The sequence below is a fragment of the Cibotium barometz genome, chromosome 43 (genome assembly GCF_041138505.1).
Source record: "Cibotium barometz isolate CiBa-2024 chromosome 43, ASM4113850v1, whole genome shotgun sequence".
NCBI lineage: Eukaryota > Viridiplantae > Streptophyta > Polypodiopsida > Cyatheales > Cibotiaceae > Cibotium > Cibotium barometz.
This window is the reverse complement of record NC_141088.1, coordinates 5,162,822-5,177,859: the sequence shown is the minus strand read 5'-3', so window position 1 is coordinate 5,177,859 and position 15,038 is coordinate 5,162,822. Positions and strand designations below refer to the sequence as shown.

The window sequence follows — 15,038 nt, the reverse complement described above, 5'->3', positions numbered from 1 at the left end:
GTTGGAAATTTAGTCAAATGATGGGTAGATTACCCCGATGAGAGATCAATGATTCTCATTAAGAAAATATGGATTAAAGAAAAAGGGTTTTGTGGAACCAATCTTAAACCGGAAATTTTACTTGAATAGAACCTCTGTTTTCTTTTAAAGGACTGTTTTACACCAAAATGCTGGAGGAAGCATTTGGTATGTGTTTAACTAAGAAGAGGCTCGTTTTGCAACAGCTGGCGGGGAGTCATCGAGGGACGTCGCTCGTGGCGAAGCCTACCGAGGTCTTGACCAGCCTCGGTATGGTTAAAATGGTGCGCTTCTGGTACGATGGGTGAGGACCGATAGTGGTCCCTGAGTGAAGTTCTAGGACACCTAAGTAGGATCCTAGAGGGTTCTCACTAGGTGATGCACGGGCTCGCGGTTGCTAGGACACCTATGCATACATCGAGGAAGATTTGGATGAACTGAAAAGAATGACTTTTGTGAATCGAATTTTGATATTGGATCTCGTTGGTTGACCAGCTGGTCTTCAATGGAGAGTCCAGATGATATATTTTGTAATACAATGGACTCAATATTTTGGAGGATTATGATCAGTAATACTATGATTTTCATTGAAAGATTGTTTTAAAGACAACCAAATATGTTATATTGGCAATTTCATACTGGGTGTGTAAGTGGTATGCCTACCTTAAATTTTGCTTGAAGCACCGCTAGGGGGCCTGGGAACTCTTTTCCTCGTACCTGGGCAAAACATAACCAAATTTTTATAAAGGAATCCCACCAATATAATGGTTGGTGGGCGGTTGGCTAACCCATGGGCTGGTTGGGGTTAAGGCTGGATCGGGGGATTCCTGCGATACAAATAGTTACGATTAAGTAGATTGTCCTAGGAAGATCATTGTTCTGCGAGAGAAAATCAGCACAGCTGTGCCTCGTTAAAGGAGGAAAAAAGCGGTGATTCTATGGACCAAGTGCAAGTCTCTTCTTTGATCTGACCATGTGGCTTTAGGGTTTGGTCGGATCAGTTTTGATAGTTAAGACTTTGACTAAGTTAGATTAATTATCCCGTTAGATGATTTTCAAGGAGGAATCGCACGTGCCTTCCGGGCGAGGGAAGTTTTTTCGCGCTCGGTTTTAGAGGAACCGCCGGACTAGTATCTTGTCCGGACATCTGTGGGTGAGGCCCCGAGTGTGGATCCCTACCCCGTGTGAGAGGCGGACGCTGCTTTCGCCACCAACGCCCTCGTGGAGGGGACGGGGCTCTCACATACCTGGTAAGGCACTGCTAGAAACACACGTTGTAAAGGGCACGTCTTGCAACCAATCCATCTGGACGCATCTTATGCTTGACTGTGCGCTGTAGGACTGCCTCAAGCTCAGTAGCACACTAGCACCGGCCCTCCCCAAATGTGGGCTGCAAATCGGGAAGCGACAGTACACTGCCATGCACGAGTGCCGTAGGTAGTGCATCTAGCACACTGGACTGTGATGCCACATTGAGGTCAACAAAGTACTTGTCGAAAGGTAGCATTGGCACGGTTTCGTGCACCAAACCTGGAAAGGGATCTCCCATAAGAAGATGCCTCATGATGAGTAACACTAGAGGGTGGCACAAGTACATGGTCGACAGTGTCATCGGCATCGCCGAAGTGAGGAGTGCCGGTGGCGGCAAGAAGGGCATGCTTGACAAATGGCATACTCTCTAGGCTTGGTGAAACACCAAGCCTAATAGGCATCCTTTGTTTTAGACTTTGGGCAGACAAACAATGAAAATTTGATTAAGATGGTTGGAAAATGGGCTTCCCTTACTCAAATTCACTCCAATTTTTTTCTTAAATTCATCATGACAAGTAATTTTATCCACAAGAAATTGAAGTGCAAATTTTGAAGAGGAAAGGAAAATTTTGAATAAACATTTTTCATCACATGTGAAAATGTTCTTAGTACTCAAAAATGTTCTTAGTACTCAAAAATGTGATGTAAAAAGTTCATTGTCACCTCCACTAGCAAACAACTCACGATAAGGGTGTCTCAAGTTTACTATAATTCACAATTTAGTGTACTTGCATTATGCTTGGCTAGAATATGATGTCGTAAAGACAAAACATTGGAGCTATTAGTGCGTGCCCTAATTTTCACACATTTTATTATTGTTGCATATCTACAAAGAGCATGGCAATGGGAAAGGCGATGTGCTTTGTTAACATACTACATGCGTCTACAAATAGATCATATTACCATGATGTGTGAAATATGTGATTCTTTCGTTTAGGATAATTCATTAAGATAATTTATTATATAGATTCTATTTAATAATGACCTTGTCTAAAGATTAGGAACACAATGTTATAGAGATAAGAAGAGAGTGAAACCTTTGTACTAGGTAGGAAATCCTTTTTGCACATGAGAATCATGGAAGCAAGGTAATAAAGAAGAAACATGATAAAGACTTACCACACAAGAAGTGAAATAGTGTCAAAGTACATACATGCATGGCACACACCTTAAAAGTTTGCATGTCCCCTCATGGCACCAAGTAGGTATAGTGTTCTTTTGTAACATGGGCACCAAGTAGGTAGAGTCCCCTTGCACAACATGGAGGGTTTCCAAGGATGGTTGAGCATGTGTGCATGAGAATCTACTCGACATGTCGCGAGCATAATTAGAAGGTAGAACCTTTTGAATGACTTCTTTACATTGAGGCATACAATGAGGCTACGAGCTTTGGATGTTTCTTGCCGTAACCCTAATGAATCTTGTGAATAAATTAAATAACTCATCCTAATCGACATATCATAATTATTTTTCATACTAGTTTTCAAATTGAGAGTCGAAAACAGTTACCATTTAGTGTATTTTTTACTGGTCTAAAATATTCGCGGCTATTCACACGTAGGCTACGGTGGTTGGTGGTTTATAACTTTATAGCCATTGGCGGCCCTTGAGTATGCACTGACACGATTTCCACAGATCCCCTCCAGCTTAGACCAGTGCCCACTGCCCATGGGCTTTGGGCATGCGTCCACAAGGTAGGGACAGGTGGTAGTTCGGCCATCAGTGTGCAAAGGACCATTGGCGCGTGCTGTGGGTTTCGGTCACTAGCGAAGGGGAATGTCACATGTGTGCATCTCCTCCAGGCTCCGTGGCCCGTGCGTCAGCGTATGAAAAAGTCAGAACAACCAGGCGGCCGTTTGATGGTGGATGCCACTGGAAACTTGAAAGGGTTATAAGTGGTCTTGACTAAGCTTTACTAATTGTACAGTTTCTGGCACAACTACTATTGAAAACTTGGCCAATACCTGTGCGAGAAATTAGAATCCGAAGGAAAAATTACCGCAGCCTTACGAGTTATTTAATGCTTTCCAGTCTCCTCCGCATCAAGATTCAAGCCTCGTGAAAAAGCCTGTTAGTGCTTTGTGAAACCAATGGTTTACGTATGGACCAGGGTCATTGGTTATCAAGTTACACTACTATTCTATCTAGAAATTTGGAAAACGCATGTGATATTTTTGGTATTGCGTTAGCAGTGGCGTGTCGCATTACGGTGGTTCAGCAACCGTGACAATCGGGACTCAGGATTTGGCGGTGATGCGACTTGTCGCTAATTTTCAAGGTGAAAACAAGGTTAACAAGACTGTGCCACGTCGGCGGAATATGGGATTTTTTAACTGCTGAAGTGGCGGGCGCTTTGGCACGTTGCGATTGCGCTGGTGACCGACGGTCGCCGGTTGAAACTTTGCGACGTGTGCGTGCTGCAGCCGAACGCTTTTCCCTCGTGTTTGACAAGACCGCACTGCGCTACGTACTGTGTACATAGTATGATCATACTGTGTACATACTATGATCATACTGCAGCAATGTGCATAGAACAGTGGCCTAAGGGTAGTATACGTCTGGTAGACTACTAGTGGTAGTACTCTTAGCTGGGGCAATTTACGCATGTGCGCACTTGCGTGATCTTCATCGTTTCTCCTCCCTCGTAAGAATCTCCTTCCGCGCATCCCACAGACCTTCAAATTTACCCCCAATATATATTCCGACCTTGGCCGCCCTAACTTGTTTCCACCCAGCCATAGCTGCCATCGTAGCCGCAGCTTACACAGAATTGCTTCAGAACACCATAGCTATGAGGAATTTCTCCTTGGGCATAGCCTAAAGCTTACTACCTTGCCTAAACTCCATAGCCAGCGCTGAAAAACAAAGAATTTGAGATCAACGCCTCACTGCTCAATTCCTACCATATCCAAAGCTCTCCCACTTCTCCCTGGAGAAAGCTATCGACCTGACGCCATAGCCGACCTTCCTTTCTTGATCAGCCATGCCAGCTTCGAAAGCTCCTCGCCGAGTACGCGTGCAAGCTGCAAATCCTAACGACCTCATCTCTGGCCTCCCTAACAGCATTGTGCTCGACTGCCTGATTCCAAGAATACCATGGCATACACGCCCTCGTCTGACGGTTCTCTGCAAGGCTTGGCAGCAGGCTATGCAGGAGCCGAGCCACTACAGTTCTCTGACAAGGGAGGCCATGGGCGGCGACGGAGGCGGCCTCATTGTGGTTCACCAGCTCTCTGAAGAAGCTAGCCATGGTTATTTTAGGCAGGTGAAGCTTCTGAAGTGGATGCCGCAGCCCCACTGCCTGTCGATGTTCGATGAGGCGGCGCAGCAGTGGCGGCAGCTACCCCCGATTCCGGCCGTCAAGCCGCTACGGGTACTGCACGACTGCGGCATAGCGAGCGTCGGAAGGAGGCTTTTCGTCATGGGGGGCTGGGACCCAAAGACGGACGCCGTGAGTGCGGAGGTGTTTGAGCTAGATTTGGGCAGCGGGCTATGGCGGTGGGAGAAAAGGAAGAGGATGCACACGGCGAAGAGCCTCTTCTTCTGCAAGTCCGTTGCCGGAAAGATTTATGTCGTAGGGGGGGCGTCGTCGCACAATCACACGGAGGAGGAGCCGCTGCCGGAGGTGTACGACGTGGAAAGGGACGAGTGGGAGGTGCTGCCGAGGGTGACGCTGTCTAGGTCATTCAATTACAACGGACTGGCGGTGGCGGGCTACCAGATTCTGGCTTTCGGCTTTCGGTCTCTAGAGAAGGGCCAGCTGGTGAACTTCTGGCGCCTATACGATCCCCTGTCCAGGAAGTGGAACGACTGGGACTGCGACCACGCCAAGTGCAGCAACCTGCTCGCCGGCGAGCACGACCTCCGTGACGGTTTCGTGAACACGTTCGACCGCTGCAGCAAGCAGTGGAAGCCTTTCGACGGCCGCGTTTGCACCAAGACATGGCTCTGGGAAGGCGGCCAGCGCGTCGCGTGCGACTCTTCGTGCGCCCACAACTTCTTCGTCGTTACCGACTGCCGCACGCCCCATGTCTACGCCACCATATGCGAAGGTGAAAGCCGCACCTTGACCATCTGGCGAGGGGATATCGACTACAATCACAGCAGAGTATCTTGGCGCCAGATCCAGCTTCCTGGAAACCTTTCCATGTGCTCCGAAATGTGTTATCTCCAAGATTAACCACCGTGTCACACTCGTTTTATCAGTATTCACCTATTCTCATTTCACCCACACGTGCAAAAATGTATTGCTTTATCAAGTGCCTAAAAAAAACAATGCATGATTTTTGCCAGCTCCATGAAATAAGCCAAGGTTTTGTTGATTGACGTACAAGTGTTGATGTGATATACTATTACGAACATTCTTCATCTCAAAAAAAAAAGAAATAGAAAAAGAAAAGCCAAGGTTTTGTTGTATCACTAAAATTATACTAAATTGTGAGTAGCGTATCAGTGCACTCGTAAGGAAGGAGTTTGAGAGTCCCTAGAGACGATGGGTTCAAATCTCCCTCTATGTGAGTGATGGCATCTAGTGTGTGAGTAGTACACTTTCAAATTTTCAGCCAAAGCCAAAAAAAAACTACTAAATTTAGGAAACGAGTTCTCTCTCTCTCTCTCTCTCTCTCTCTCTCAATCTCATGACTATTCTTCTACGAGCTTGTGTGAAGGTGTAAGGTGCACATTGGCATTCATCATTCTTTTTTTGTCTAGATCTTTCAACTGATAATGGTAAATGCTCTCCCATCACCTTGAGGCAAAGGGTGAATACCTTATTTCTACTAGTTCTCTTATAGGACTCTTGGACCATTGGAAGGGCGCGAAGAGGCATTGGTGCACAATGGTAAAAACTATGGTAAGGTAAAGTAGACTATTTTTCTAAAAAAGTTTTGGGTGGTAGATACTATAGAGGGCCAAGGTTGATTGCTCATGATCGACTTATTTATAGGTGGTTATGTAGAAGATAGGATAACCACATGCACAAAGAATAATTATAAGAAAAAGTATAGTATCATCAAGGGTAACTTTAAGATTTGAAAAGCTATTACATCCTATACCATTGAGTGACTAGGGCATTTAATATCTTGAATGTAGCCTCCAACTAGGAAACCCAAGGATGTAGGTATTAAGATTGAAGACGTTACACATGAAAGACATACTAGAACTACAGATCAAGCAAAGGCTGAGAAGGGCAAAGAAAAGATGTATTTTGAGGAAGAAAGGAGAATTGAGGAAGAAATAATAATGGAGGATGAGCTGATGGACCTTGATGAAAATAATCTTCAAGATTTAAAGAAGGTACATGGACAACTTGTTGTTTAGGTGAATGATTTTACTGATGGTTAAGAGTATCTTGATATATCAACTTCAAATACATATATGTTGGTAGAGAGAAATCGAGAAATAAATGATGTAGTGATCTTGATATCTCTCAAGTATGCTATCTTTTTTGAAGATTTTATTATTATAGTCTTTTATGTGGTTAAGAAACTAATTTATTTAGTTGTTTGTTTTTTTGTTGGCTTCTTTTGGCCACCCTACCCCCAAAGGCCTACTATCCTCTTTTTTTGTTAGACCCTATAGTCTCAATTTATGTAAGAGAAGCAAGCACCAATTTTAACAAGCTCGAAGAATGGTTGAGGAGGTGCGACTTTGAAAAGGTGCAATATGTAACTATGCCTTATAATGAGAAGTAAGTATTCTCTTTTTAATATATGTCTTGTTTAGTTTTAGCTACTTCTTTTTATGCTTCTATCAATTATAATTTACTTCTTTTTCTAGTGTGTAGAAGCCATTGGAGTGTATTTATAATCGATCTCAAAAAAAGAAAGACATGGCGTTTCTTGAATTCCATGCTTGGTATTGTTAACCCATTCCTAGGGTTGACAAGAGCTACCACCATTATCTTACATTAAGCAGATAAGGTAGATACACCAAAGGGTCATACATTCAAGATATGAAGCAATGGTGTCCAAATCTACAGCTTGGACGAGCGCCCATAATGGTTTGACGGAATACTTATGGCGATTCTCGCTTCAAGAGTGTGTGGTATAAAGTTAGGATGAAGTCCTAAGTGATGTATTTCATGGATATATTATGAGAGTAGTCATTTTGATAGCATTAGGCCTCTTATGAGCCTAAAGTGCCTGGCCGGCCATAGTTTAAGTGAGTGTGAACACTTATGGCCATGTATATAAGTGAATTTCTCTCATAATATAGGGGACTCTTCCATTGTACAATAGACTCTTGCTCTTGCTAATCTCTCTCTCTAATGCATGCTAGTGAGTGTGTGTGAGTGATGTGAGGTGAGAGGAGGGACGAGTACTCATAGTGCAACGGGACGGTGTGACAATGCTTGCGGGAAGCGAGGTGGAATTGCTTTTCAAGGAGTTATAGAGCTTGGAGACCTCAAGGATGCTCAGCCATTGGAAATATCCTCTCATGACAGTTGCGGTTCACCAGGTAATCTCGTTGGATGTCTTTCAAGAGGGGACTTCAGCTACGCTACTCAAACAATCGATGGAGAGATGGAATTTAGATTCCATGTTACCATAGATCCCCTTGAGTATGATGTCATCCTTGGTGGAACTTGGATACGTGACTCGTTGTATTCACTTGATGAATCTATGCAAACAGTCACCTTGAACACTCCTACAGGCATTGTGCAATTGCTATTATATGGGAGGAAGACACCTTGGAGGAGCTGGAACTTCCAACATATCTTCTGAGAGTATCCCAAGAATTATGGTTGGATTAGATCTTTCCAATAAAATCACCATAGTCCAAGCATAACTTTATCCAACACGAGAACACAATCTCATGACCCTCGAGTTATGGGATTTGTTGTTAGGTCAATCAACACTTACGGCTCATCCTGAACACAAGACTTGAACATGCCATGTTTGGGGTACTTTGAACATACAATGTATATTGAAACTAACCCCCTTACTTGAAAGTTTGTTGTGGTTGAGTATGTGTTGGAAATAGATTTGATCTTGGGGCATAAATGGACTATTGCTACCCAAGCACCACTATGCTTTGCTAGTGATAGGGTCATTATGATGGTCAACGACACAAAGTTGACAATACCATACTGCAAGGAAGAGGATCCAACCCTAATGGATTTCTATGATGATGATGATGAATGCAAAAGGCTCCAATCCTCTTCCACAGAATCCCCTCTACACAATGACCTACCATCTGCCTCAATGATTGACTCCGATAAAGCATCTACTACTTCAACTCCATCCTCATTAACAAAATCCTCATCTACTCCTGTAAACAACCTCTCGCAGTCCACTTCTATTTCTGAAGAAGTGTCCCAAAAGCGCAACCATTAACAAGGAACTCAAGGGAAAAGCCCTAGAGCAAACGCCTCTTCATCAACCAACCTTGCCAAAAGAGGGGGTTGCATGCTTAAAAGCCTCCACATCAGAAATAACCACCACTCTGTAGTAAGATACTCGAACCTCATCTCATCTCAACAACGCCCATGAGTCTCAAACCTGTAGCCTCATCACCAACCAATGTGAAGGAGGGCCCAAAACCTTCAACTGCAACCAAAAAGAAAAATCCACCAAGACATCCAAAATCCAGGTATCTTAATGGTATCAAAATGTGCGTGGAGAAGAAGCTACTTGTAGCCCAAGGCTACCTGAAAAGGCATCAATCCAGGTATCTTAACGGTATCAAAATATGGGTGGAGAAGAAGCTACTTGTAGCCCAAGGCTACCTGCAAGACATCAATCCAATTTGGATGCCTCGATCATCAAAGCCTCTTCCTCAAAGCAGTGATAAAAGACTGATAAAGAGAGAGCACACACACAAGAGAGCAAACTCTAATCCATTGTAGTAACCTCAACCATAGAGGGAAGCCATATCCACTCTCACACAATGCATAATAGAAGAGAACTACACACCACACTAATGTGTTATGTTCACACACCAAATAACCCTATCTAATGTTCACACACTGTGGCGCCAGTTGGACGCGGCCATTTATTGTTACACACATGCTGCTATCTACCATGCCAGCAACATATATCATGCCTCGCTCTAGCTGTCATCGAGCTTGTAATCTCAACAGCCCCTCTCAAGCTCATGATGTACATCCATATATGAAGAAGATGAGCTTGGGATATCAACACGCAGCACTCAGAGGCAAGAGATAAATAAAAGTACTCCACAATACCATTCACAAAAGTCTATGCAAGTTCCTCAAAGAACTCCACCAAGTCAACAAGTGTGAGTACCAAAAAAATTAATGCATGCACAAGGGTACTGCATATACAAGGGTACTACCAAGATAATACCAAAATTAATGCATGCACAAGGGTACTGCATGTACAAGGGTACTACCAAGATAATACCAAAGCTTATATTCCCAAGTGCATCAAAAATTCCCCTAAGCCTATTCAAAGGAACAAACCTCAGCAGCACCAAAGGCATCAACTACCAATTTATAATGTTCAAAGATGGGTGCATGTGCACATGCTTCAACAACAAGGATACTACACCAAGAAAGTCACTCAACCACTCTCGTGCATTCAGCACACCTACACAAGAGCCTGTGTGTTCAAGCAACCCCAATGGTAACCAACCAATAGTCTTACCTACCTCCTTGACAACATTTGAGCCAAAAATTCAAGAATCAATTCCCATGTCTGCAAAATGGAGACTTATGATCGCATCAAATACAAACTCACAATGCTATTTTCACCCCTCTAGATGTGAAAGCATAAGTGTAGAAGCTACAAGGCAAGCTACAAGGCAGACATAAGAACCTATTCTCTCAAAATGGAGAGTAGACACAAGAACTTGTTGCTCGTAAGGTGGTAACAAAAAAAAACACACACAAGCACAAACACAAGGGAGTAACGCATATGGAAACTCCCAAGGATCTTCAGTAGTCCATTATATTTTATTAAGCTTATAGCTTACTATTCTTTTGGCTAAGTTAATGTAGCAACTTCTCCATGAGTACATATCCACACTCATGCACTGGAGAACATTTTGCACCAAAGCCTCACCACCATCGACAACTTTCCAAGTGCATCTCTGGATGGGGGAGCCATGGTGGGCAAAAGCTTGGTCAATGGTATAACCCATCGCCTAGAATTTTTCTTTAAATTACAAACCTCTCCAAACGACACTACCATCTTCACAAATCAATGATCTCAAATCCTTAGTGAGATATATTAGACTCGCAAGTCGATGTAATTCTTTCAAGTTTCGCCAATGAGTGGCTACTTCAACAAAAAGCAACAGCTTAATAAGAGCTTAATAAGAGTCTATTTGACTCAATTCTTGTACTTCATATATATCTGCTTTCTTGGAGCACTTAAATATACATAAAAGCATAAAAAGCACATGGGAAGAAGCATACAGGAACAGGTCCTACTCAACAACATTTGACAAGAATCCTACCACACAAAGGGACATCATTGAAGGCTAATTTCTTCAAATGATGAATGTCTCTTAAATGAATCAAATGAGGAACTGAGAATTACCATCTTGCTCTAATGATTATGTCTATGTTCCTTTGGTTCCTTCCTTCTTTTCTTCCCCGTTATTGACATCTCTTAGTTTCCCAACTAATACATATTAATTGTGTAACATTGCTTGTGATTGCCAAAAACAAAGTGAGCAACAAAAAAAAGAATGCTCCACAAAAATATTAAAATGCGCAAAAAACCCCACCCCTCACCTTGTTAGGAATTCTCAATAAACCACGAACCTTTTCATTCACTAACTAGCTTTTCTTATTCCTTTCGGAGGAACAAAGACCATTGAACTTCACTCAGCATCAAAGCCATCGACAAAGGTTGTCCATTCTACCCACACAAAAATCTTCAACGTGATCACCATCAGGAAGTCAGGAAGGGGGGAATGTTAACCCATTCCTAGGGTTAACAAGAGCTACCACCATTATCTTACATCAAGAAGTCAAGGTAGATACACCAAAGGGTCATACATTCAAGATATGAAGTAATGGTGTCCAAATCTACAACTTGGACAGGCGCTCGTAATGGTTTAACAGAATAATTATGGCGATTCCCACTTTACGAGTGTGTGGTAGCAAGTTAGGATGAAGTCCCAAGTGATGTACTTCATGGATATATTATGAGAGCAGTCATTGTAATAGCATTAGGCCTCTTATGAGCCTCAAGTGCCTGGCCGGCCCCACAGTTTAAGTAAGTGTGAACACTTATGACCATGTATATAAGTGAATTTCTCTCATAACTCTCCCATTGTGCAATAGAGTCGTGCTCTTGCTAATGTCTCTCTCTAATGCATGCTAGTGAGTGTGTGTGAGTGATGTAGGTAAGAGGAGGATGAGTACCCATAGTGCAACACGGCAGTGTGACAACGCTCGCAGGAGGCACAATGGAATTGCTTCTCAAGGAGTTATAGAGCTTGGAGACCTCAAGGGTTACAAGCTCAACCATTGGAAAGATCCTCACGATAGTTTGGTTCACCAGGTAATCTCTTGTTGGATGTGTTTGAAGGGGGGTTAGGGTGAGCCATAACAGGTATGCATGGGGAAGCAAAATTGTAAGTCTTTAATTTAAATGGTCATTGTGTTTAATAATTCGTATCGTAATGTATTCATTCATATCGTATTAAATTGAATAATCTATATGATTATTTTGCAGGGTATCTAAGCATATGATATGAACATTAGATCCATCCTCCACTCCTTGACAATAAAACTCCACATCAAATTTTCATTTTACCTGTATGTTATCAGAGTATCAATGATAACTTTAAAGTTTCTAATAGAGCTTTTGTCGAGATTTTTAGCAATAACTATCATTGCTATAGGTTCCATTACAAACTGATGGAAGCTCATGTGGATGGAGAGTGTTCGCAAATACATGGAAGCTCATATGGATGGAGAGTGGTCGCAAATACATGGAGATACATGTAATCAAAATTTCCAGTAGACACATCAAAAAGAGTAGCTGCAAGTATTTTCAACAGATATCAAAGAAAGTAATAAAAAATTTATCAAGAGATACATGGAGATACATGGAGATACATGTAATCAAAATTTCCAGTAGACACATCAAAAAGAGTAGCTGCATGTATTTTCAACAGATATCAAAGAAAGTAATAAAAAATTTATCTTAAACTTTCATATCATACTAATGTTTACTAAGCATTATATCATAATTCTTTGCAGTTTACAACTTCATGTTACATAGGCACATACATATGGTGGGTGAGAGCAAAGGCAATTAGATTAATGCTCGACAATCATGTATATCTTCCTGCAGATGCAGATTCACCACCACCATCAATCCCACCTAACCCTATAAAGAAGCCATTGAAAAAGAATGGACTTCCCACAATGTCTCCATTGAAATTCGAGTCAAAGAAGAAAATGATAGACACGGAGAATAAGGGAAAGGCTTCTCAAAAACAAAAACAGTCAAAGAAGTCAGAGTCCCAGCGAACCAAGGAATTGCAGGCCAAAGCTTATATGGACACCGACTAGCCAAAGTAAGAGTAGAAAGTTCTCATGCTTTGTAACCAACCAATTCGTATAGATACCATTGTAATATATATATATATATATATATATATATATATATATATATATACATATACATATATATATATGAAATCAATATTGAGTTCAATTTCTCATTTAACATTGGTCATCTTATCTTAATAATTTTGAATATTTATTTTACAAAATGAATCCACAATACAAGATAGATGGTTGCAAAATTATATTGTATTAAGAAAACTTCAAGATTACAGGTGACAGACATTTCATACAACTAAAAGTATTCTTGGATCTTCTTTCCATCGTAACACCATCTACCTTAAATTTGAAGTCCAATGGTATGGCATCTAATAGAAATTCCAACGATGTGCGCACATCCCTCAATGTTCATTTTTGCATTTACAGAGGGATAACTTTGCTGTCATCATCACTCAAGTTGATCTCGTTATGTCATACTGCACAATTTTTTCCTCTGAATCCAATGTCATCCTAGTCCTTTTACTCTTTTTCCATTGTCTATACTCTAAGCTAATGCACAAGTGTTGTTGAGAGATGTTGTATACCATCATCACTCACAAAATCAATGATGCAAGCATTACATTTTATAATATCACCCCTAGGGATGACTTCATTCACTTTCCATTCTGCTCCGATTGCATTATCCAAGTTAGAATCAGATATATGTGTAGATAGACAGCCGCATTTCTTTTGTCCTCTTCATGTTTGCTTCTCAAAAATATGCCACAAATACATGGAGAGGTATAAACCATGATAGCCTAATCTTCTTAGAAATCCTTCCTGCTTTCATAGACTTTCATAGCCTCTTCTTTGCTTTTTTATCTTATGAGAGACTTTGCATGATGGTTGCATAGTCACCCAATCGTTTAATTTAAAGTTTATACCTTTCCACACACCTTGATCATCTTTAACATTGTGATGAAGGATGTATGATGACATGGAATTATGAGTGCACCTCAGGTTAGACTGTTGTCTTGAAATTGTTAGATAATGAATAGAGAAGAGGATGATGCAAAAAGTGACGAGATATAGGCACAGTCACGGTAAACTAGGGAATTTGAAATGCATTTACTCCAATATATGACTCTTCATTTTTTTATTTTTTAAAGTACTGACATTTCGTATGTGGGGGAAAGCCCTTGAAGTTGAAACCCACTAAAATGAAGTTGAAATAGCTGCATCGTATTACATTAAAGTGATGTGATAACCCACTAAAATAACAAAAACTAGTGAAGCTAGTGAAAAGTGGATATGACACCCAATGTCATATTTGTGGTTGAATGTCGTGTTTCTATTGGTCCAAAGCTTAATCCAAATCTGGTACAAGTGATTTAAATGCGGCCCTTTTTTAATGTTTTTGGCCCTAATGAATAGTGTGTGCTACCAAACTTTCCAAGTGTGTCCCAAACCACTCTTGCAAACAAGAGTTTTGGAATCGTATTCATAGAGCTTATATGATATATCTGAATCTTCTAGAGAGCTCTAGTACCAAGGAGAACCATATCCTTTCCTTAATTTGAAACTCAAACATGGGCTTCTATTGTTCACCTCTTTTTCTGACTCTTGTATTTGGATAGACACATTTATCTATGGATTGGATCCTTTCGATAGCTACATAGCAATTAGATGAATGAGATTATTTCAATATATAGCAACCCTCTCTATCTCTCTTTCTATATTTATATTACCTCTCTCTCGACATCTCTCAATATTTGTACCTCCTCTCTCTCAAAATTTGAATCACCTCTCTCTCAATTAGATGGCAAAGGGGAGCTAACATGTAAGAAAAGGAGATCCCCACAAACGATTGAAGGAGAGACCCACAACCTATAAGCACGAGCATAAGCACAAATGATAAGACCATACGAGCTATGGCAACAAGGTTAGATGAGGTACCTGTAGAGAAGCTCCATCCATACACGTGCACTAGTGCGCAGAGGACAAGAACACATGTCAGGTTGCATGACTTCTCTCCATCTCCCTCTTCCCAACATAGGTTGGTGCAAGAATGGAGAGAGAGAGAGAGAGAGAGAGAGAGAGAGAGAGACCCACAACCTACAAGCATTAACACAAGGGAAAATGATAAGAAGCTATAAGATATGGCTACAAGGTTAGATGAGGTACCTATAGAGAATCTCCATCCATACAAATGCACTAGTACAGAGGATAAGAACGCATG

The 15,038-nt window shown here is 41.5% G+C and overlaps 1 protein-coding gene across 1 annotated transcript; it reads left to right on the top strand.

Moving 5' to 3' along the window:
- The first annotated feature begins 3,931 nt into the window (after positions 1–3,931).
- Positions 3,932–5,654, top strand: LOC147613447 (F-box/kelch-repeat protein SKIP20-like). Its single transcript, XM_086781384.1, has one exon. It carries the CDS (start codon positions 4,313–4,315, stop codon positions 5,507–5,509), a length of 1,197 nt encoding a protein of 398 aa, XP_086637510.1. The 5' UTR covers positions 3,932–4,312; the 3' UTR covers positions 5,510–5,654.
- Positions 5,655–15,038: the final 9,384 nt, after the last annotated feature.